At 59.2% G+C, this 6,955-nt stretch overlaps 1 protein-coding gene across 1 annotated transcript; it reads right to left on the minus strand.

Annotated features, from left to right (window-relative positions):
- Positions 1 to 442: 442 nt before the first annotated feature.
- LOC103583518 (transmembrane protein 104-like) lies at positions 443 to 2,670 on the minus strand. The gene is made up of 2 exons (XM_008564814.1): positions 1,880 to 2,670; positions 443 to 1,842 (listed from the first exon to the last, which is right to left on the minus strand). Exon 1 carries the CDS (start codon positions 2,633 to 2,635, stop codon positions 1,886 to 1,888), a length of 750 nt encoding a protein of 249 aa, XP_008563036.1. The 5' UTR covers positions 2,636 to 2,670; the 3' UTR covers positions 443 to 1,842; positions 1,880 to 1,885.
- Between the last annotated feature and the right edge of the window lie 4,285 nt (positions 2,671 to 6,955).

Genomic DNA, 6,955 nt, shown 5'->3' on the forward strand with positions numbered 1-6,955 from the left:
CCACAGGGGGATGGACCAGGTCCTCGCTATCTTCGGCCTCAGCACTGTGGTGCTCTCCGGGCTCTGCCCATGCCAGGGCAGGGCCTCCTGAGAAGAAGCCACAGTGGCAGATGGGGAAGGGGTGTTCATTTTTCACCTGGATGGAAAAGGACGGTGTGTGGGGACAAGCTGTGAGACCGCTGATGTGTGAACAGCGAGAGCGCAGGTTGAGGCCGATTACGAGCCAGGGCTTCTCACGGGCTGCACCTGTTGTTCTGCCCGCAGACGCCCCACACACAGCCTGGCCCTGAGATCACCTTGGGCCACAGGAGACCCGGCACCATTGCTTTGTCCAAGGCCTGAAGAAGGTGAGACACAGGGGGAAGGAGGCAACAAAGATTCCCTCACGAGGGCCGAGCAAGGCACTGAAATCAAAAGACAGAGGGGCAGGGGCTGGCCCTGAGATCACCTTGGGCCACAGGAGACCCGGCACCGTTGCTTTGTCCAAGGCCTGAAGAAGGTGAGACACAGGGGGAAGGAGGCTACAAAGATTCCCTCACGAGGGCCGAGCAAGGCACTGAAATCAAAAGACAGAGGGGCAGGGGCCTGAGACCCCTGCCAGAGGCAGCTCCGAGGCAAGCTGCTCTGGGCTCTGGGACTGTGGTACCAGACCCAGGGCTGGGGGCAAGCCAGGGAGTGTGAGGAAGGACCCCCAGGTCCTGAAGCAGGAGAAGGCACATTGAAATGAAGAGTTCAGTAAGTCACCTGTGTGCCCACAGAGGCCGGCCCCGCAGGCGCATGCATGATTGAGTGGGAGATGGCTGGGAACCTGGTCTTCTTCCACGGGAATGGCAGCAGTGCCCCATCCAACCCCGTGTCATCCAAGGGACATGGAGAGCGTGAACACTGAGCACCCACGGCCCAGTTCTAACGGGAGCTGCTTTTAGTGTTGGAGCAGGAGCAGGGTGGCCGAGCCAGGCTGCTGCCCTGCAGGCCTGGCCTCCTGGAGGGTGGGAACCACGGGTCTCTCGCACTGCCACATGCCCAGGGCGCTCCCAAGCCACTGAGGGTGGCAGGTGGGTGCAGCTTTCCTCAACACTGCAGGAGGCCCTGGGAGCCCTGGCGGGGCAGCCAGGGTAGCAGAGGGTGCCTCTTGGAGATGACAAGCTCCGGGCTTTAAGCCCAGCTTACAGGCTGCTGTGTCCCCATGTGGAAGGGACATGGCATCCAGCCTGCTGCTCCAGAGCTGGCGCCCACAGCAAGGGCCATCACAGCTCTGGTCCAGGGCCCTGGTGCCAATTAGCACTTCCCGTTCTCCAGGTCCTCCCCTAGGAGTGGCACTTAGCGACTCCCAGGCCTGGTGCGGAAGGTGGGCCCTGCCCTCACAGGCAGCTGGGTTAGGATGGTTAGGGCCTGGGATTCACCTCTGATGAGGCAGCAGCTGCTAGTGGAGCATTTCCCAGGCAAGGACGCAGGAGGGGCCGGGGAGGCAGGACGAGGGGACAAAGGCTCTAGTATAAATAGCAGCAGTGCCAGCACCGCGTCTCCCACCACACAGAGGAACGGGCCTGCTCTGGCCGTGGGGTGGTGGTGGTGGGGGGATTGGAGCATGTTGTAAAACAGAGGGGGTGATTCTGGTAACGAGTCCTGGAATCTGGGAGCAGCCGCACGCCACCCCAGGCAGGAGGACCTGGGAGGAGCGCTGCCCTGGTGAGTGAGGCCAGGTGCAGACTGGGTGGAGTCTTGGGCGGGGACAAGACCCGCAGCTGGAGACACAGAGGGTCCCCTCTGAGAGCCCTGCCTCACCTGCCCCGTGAGGACCAGGGAGGCAACTGAATCTTGGCTCTGCAGGTGGGGAGGTGGGGGAGGGGCCCCCAGCCCTCCCATCTCTGGGAGCATGCTGCCATCAGAGCTTGGTCTCGCTGAGGACAATGTTGGCCGTGACAAAGATGAAGCATGAGAAAGCCCAGAGCAGCACGAAGCCCACCCAGAAGGTGTGGCGGAACGGGGACTGGTGCTTGTTGACGGTTCCGTAGCCAAAGGCCAGTTGGGTGTCCTTGCGGCAGTGGAACACCAGGAAGGCAGGGATGACGTACTGGATGCCGGTGCCGGCATAGGCTCCTGTGATGCCCACCAGGGACTCCAGGTCGTGGGTGCAAAAGGCCACCAGCACGGGGGGCACCAGGGTGATGGTGGGAAACACGACGCGGTCCACCACCCACGGGTACGTGCCACCCTCGCGGTGGAAGAGTGTCTTCCAGTTGTTGCGCAGGGTCACGGCAATGATGGGGAAGTTGGTGCTGATGGTAAAGACAGGGAAGAGGCCCAGGAAGAAGCGGACAGCAGCCAGGCCCACGATGTCGCAGCGCGCGAAGTTGAGGGTATACATGTCCATGAGGCTGTCGCCACGGAAGCAGAAAATGGCAGTGAAGGAGAGGAGGCTGTAGAAGGCCAGGATCAGTACGTAGTCCAGAAACACCAGCCGTGTGAGGTGGCGCTTGGAGGAGACGGGGGTGACGAGGGACGGCAGGGAGTGCTGGCACATGAAGGAGTAGACGCACACCCCAAACAGGTTCCGGACCCCTGAGAGGTCGGCCAGGGGCGGGTGACCCTCCCCTTGCCCGTGCCCGATGCGAACCAGTGCCAGCACGATCATGATGATGAAAGCTGGAAAACAAGAAGGGTCAGCCAGCGGGGACAGAAATAGCCCTACCTGGGGCGACTTCTGCTCTGGGGGGCCTGTGGAGGGACTGGAGCCAGGAGAAGGCGTCATTAAACACAGATTTATGCGACCCCAACAGCCACATCCCGGGACAGGTCGAGTGGCTGCTGATCTTAGGAGCGTTCCCTGCATTCTTTCTCCGTGTCCTGTTCTCCCCCCTCCCACCCGGCAGGGGGCCTGGCCATGACAACAGGGGCCAGGGGTCCCGGGACAGGTCGAGTGGCTGCTGATCTTAGGAGCGTTCCCTGCATTCTTTCTTCGTGTCCTGTTCTCCCCCCTCCCACCCGGCAGGGGGCCTGGCCATGACAACAGGGGCCAGGGCTGCACTGGGTCATCAGCCCGGTGGCCTGGCACCATGGCAGCAGCTCTGTCTTCTCAGAGAAGGGCGAGTCCTGCTCAGGCACTGCCCAGAGGCTCTCTCAGGGGCTCTGCCAGCTTCCCGGCAGGGAGCAGGGTGGGGAGGACTCTTGTTCATTCTCCTTCCCTTGGGTTAAAGAATGTGTATCTGGGGAGCTGGGGGAAGTGAGGGGAAGTGGAGGGCAGAGGGGCCCACAGCATTTGGGAGGAGGTGTCCTCCTGGGCAGAGGGCACCCGGAAGACACAGCTGAGGGCAAACAGGCATGGATGCTGGGACCCTGAGCAGAGGTGGGTGGCCAGGGGCAGGATGTTGCCAGTGGTCACTCCAGAGAAGAAACAGCACCAAGGACTGGTGCTGGGACTGCTGAATCCTGAGCTGCTGGCACCAAGGCTGGAGGCAGATGACACAGTGAGGGGCCAGGAACTTGCTGCAGAGGTGGCAAGGGGCCTGTTCAGAGTGAAGGGGCTTCCATGGCTGATGAAGACCAGGTGGATTCCCCCTGAAGCCTTCACAATGCCCCTCCCTCTGGGCCTGGGCCAGTCTGCACAAGCCTGTCCTCTACAGTGTAAGCTCCCTGAAGACAGGGTGAGCAGAACACCCACACCAGCAGGGCTCAGGAAGAAGTGTGCAATCAAAGTTCCCAGAACTACCCTGAAGCCTTCACAATGCCCCTCCCTCTGGGCCTGGGCCAGTCTGCACAAGCCTGTCCTCTACAGTGTAAGCTCCCTGAAGACAGGGCTGAGCAGAACACCCACACCAGCAGGGCTCAGGAAGAAGTGTGCAATCAAAGTTCCCAGAACTCAGAGAAGATGCCACTTCTGGATCTTTCTGTGTTGCTCTAGGATCTGCTATTAAGATGGCCTAAAACTGCCATTGTTAGCTACTCACACACAGAAACCACAGGCGTCCCTGTCTCCATCCTGGAGGTTACAAACTCCTGCTGTCTCTGTTCAGAACAGACCTGACAGCCCCTCCAGCCTGTGCCCTGGTCCCTCAGGTAAAGCCCATGAGCCCATGTGACCTTCCTTGGTGGGCAACGTGCAAAAGCAGTGGCTAGAAGAGGACAGCACGTAGCTCGGCTGCTCCCGTCGGCTGCCTGGTCAAGGGCTCAGGGCTCTTCCCGGTGGGGAGAAGGGGAACCCCCATGGTCTCCTTCCGGCCTTGTCGTACTGCCCGGCTCCTGGAGGGACAAGGCCGTTCTGCTGGGACCACAGAAAGACCAAAGTCTTCCCACAACGACACCTGGGAGTGGAACAGAATCTTCATCTATTACTTTTAATCAGATCTGCCTGACACTGTCGGGGACAGCAGAAGAGCGTGGGAACAGGCCTGTGAAAATTGCCAATAAAAACGGTGATTTGTTCCCGACTCTCACAGCCCGCTCGGTCCCCGCGACTCCTGACTCCGAGGGCCCTGTGACTCCTGCTGCTCCAGGGCGTCACAACTCTTCCCAGCTCTGGTCAGTCAAGGGGAAGTAGTGACCTAGTTCCTCCCTCAAGTCTCAGCCCAGGGAGCTGTCTGCGTTCATCCTCTGGGGATGGGGCACAGGACACCTCAGGGCCTCCCTGCTCCCTCGGGGACAGCCTAGGGCCCCAGGCAGTCTGGCTTGTCTCAGAGGTTTCTGGGGGTGGGTGCCAGAGGAGTGGGCGCAGCAGAGGTTTTGTGGAAGATCCGCACCGCAGGAGGTGTGCTGGGGCAGGATGTGAGGGGGGCCCGGGGAAAGGTGAGACAGGCCTGAGGTGGAGTCTCCATGTGCCAGAAAGTCTGTCCTGGGCCAGGAAGGGTTACAAAACAGAGCTGAGCAGGGTCAGGGGTGTGTACAGGGGGCCCTGCGGCTGCCTGGTGATTAGTTATTCAAGAGGCTGCAGCAGACGGCTCTGTCACAGCAGGTAGGGCGCAGGGTCAGGGCAAAGGGGACAGTGCTGTAAGGCAAGATTCAAATCCTGGTCTGCCCTACCATCTTGGGGTGCCACCTCATGACCGGGTGCTGCTCCTGGCCCCAGCTGGCTGGCACAAATTAGGGAAGAGGCCTGTGGAGAAGTGCTCTGGCTTCTGTGCTCGGCCAGTCTGGTGAGCGGTGGGAGGCCTGTGAACGAGCGCCCCCTCTGGCTGCTCTCTCCAGCCCCAAGTCCCCACGAAGTTGATAGAAATGCAGGTAGAAACTGGCTCCCTTCCTTCAAGGCAAGCTACCTGGACAGTCCTAGTAGAGGGCTGTCCTTGTTGTCAATAAACCAATTTATGAAGTAGGTTCCCAAAGGAATGAGACTGATTTTATAAAGCGTGCACATATACACCCCAGAATGTATACTACAACAGGGGTCCTCCAGAGTACTTGTCTTGCGAGGCTGCACTGTTATGTTACTGATGACGTGGGACACTTTCTAGAACTTTCAGGATCTCCTACAAAGCCATGGCTATGGGTGATAAGAAAAGCTATCTCACAATCTTCTAGCCATAATTAATTTTAACTCAAATGCTACTACCTAAATTAGTTATGCATCTTGTTCTCTCAATTTTCTTAAACAAACAAGTCTATTTCCAGAAACAACTATTTCCAAAAACCAAATCTACCGTCAAAGGCTGGATGTTTACTGCCGTCCAGGAGTGAAAAGATACCAGAAGCTCTTGGGAGGCAATTCCAGGAGTGTTGAAAAGTGGCTGATTTGTGGGGTTGCAGCTCCCCAAAAAGCACCTGGAGGGGACAAGCTCATCCAGGGGGGCATGTGGGATTTTCGTGAGTGTCCTCCCTCCCATTAGTCACGCCCGCACGGTTCCGTCAGAAGCACACCCGGATGCTCCGCTCGGCAGCACAGAAATGCCGGCAGCTTTGGAGACGGCAAACCTCCCGGCCTTCTGAGGATCCTGACTCAGTGCCTGGGTGGGCTGGAGATCCGCTTCCCTGAGGAAGCGGCCCAGGGAGAGACAGTGCCCTTCGGTTCCCCACTTCCACGAGGAGGTGGGCGCTGGGCTCTGTCCCTTGGGAGTAGAGAGGGAAGGAAAATGTTCCAGCCTGGCTTCTGAACTGGTAAGTTCAAAGGAAACCAGTACCACTACCCTAAACCTCAGGTTACGATGGAGAGACAAAGAAAAGGGAAAGGAGCAGGAGGTCCAGGTGGGCTCTGACCTCGAGGGGTCCCGAGACCAGTGGCATGAGACCCAACCCCCACTGCCCACTGGGGACTGCACCTGTGGCCACACCCCTCTGTCAAGGCTCCTCCCTCCCCTGGCTGCTGGAGGAGTGGAATTCAACAGCCACCTCCTAGATTAATTGCCCTGTCCCCTGGAGACAGCTGTTCCAAAAACTCATTAGATCTGATCATAAATCAAGATGAAATGAGGATGACAGGCCGTGAGCGACAGACCTGCCAGGATGCGCGGCAGGGAGCAGGTCTCCAAGAGCACACACCAACGCGCAGGGCCCGGCCGCCCACCTTGCTGGGGTGCGTGGGAGATGCAGATGGATGCGGAGGTGGGACAGGGCAGCGAGTGCTCCCCAGACATCCTGGTGACCAGAAATCTGGGACTTCCCAGATGTGCAAGGGAGTCTGCCCCTGAGCGGGGTCTATAGTTCCCCAAGGGCAGGGCAGGTCAAGCTTGTTCTCTGACCTATCACAGGCCCTGCTCAAAGAATCCATATCCACCTGCCTTCCACACTGGAAGTGACACTGCAGGGGGTGCGGAGAAGCAGTGAGGAGCCAGGAGGGCTCAGAAGGGAGGGAAGAGGGGAGGCCTGACACCATGAGGTCAAGCTTGTTCTCTGACCTATCACAGGCCCTGCTCAAAGAATCCATATCCACCTGCCTTCCACACTGGAAGTGACACTGCAGGGGGTGCAGAGAAGCAGTGAGGAGCCAGGAGGGCTCAGAAGGGAGGGAAGAGGGGAGGCCTGACACCAT

Source organism: Galeopterus variegatus, unplaced genomic scaffold (assembly GCF_000696425.1).
Source record: "Galeopterus variegatus unplaced genomic scaffold, G_variegatus-3.0.2 Scaffold23788, whole genome shotgun sequence".
NCBI classification, from domain to species: Eukaryota; Metazoa; Chordata; class Mammalia; order Dermoptera; family Cynocephalidae; genus Galeopterus; species Galeopterus variegatus.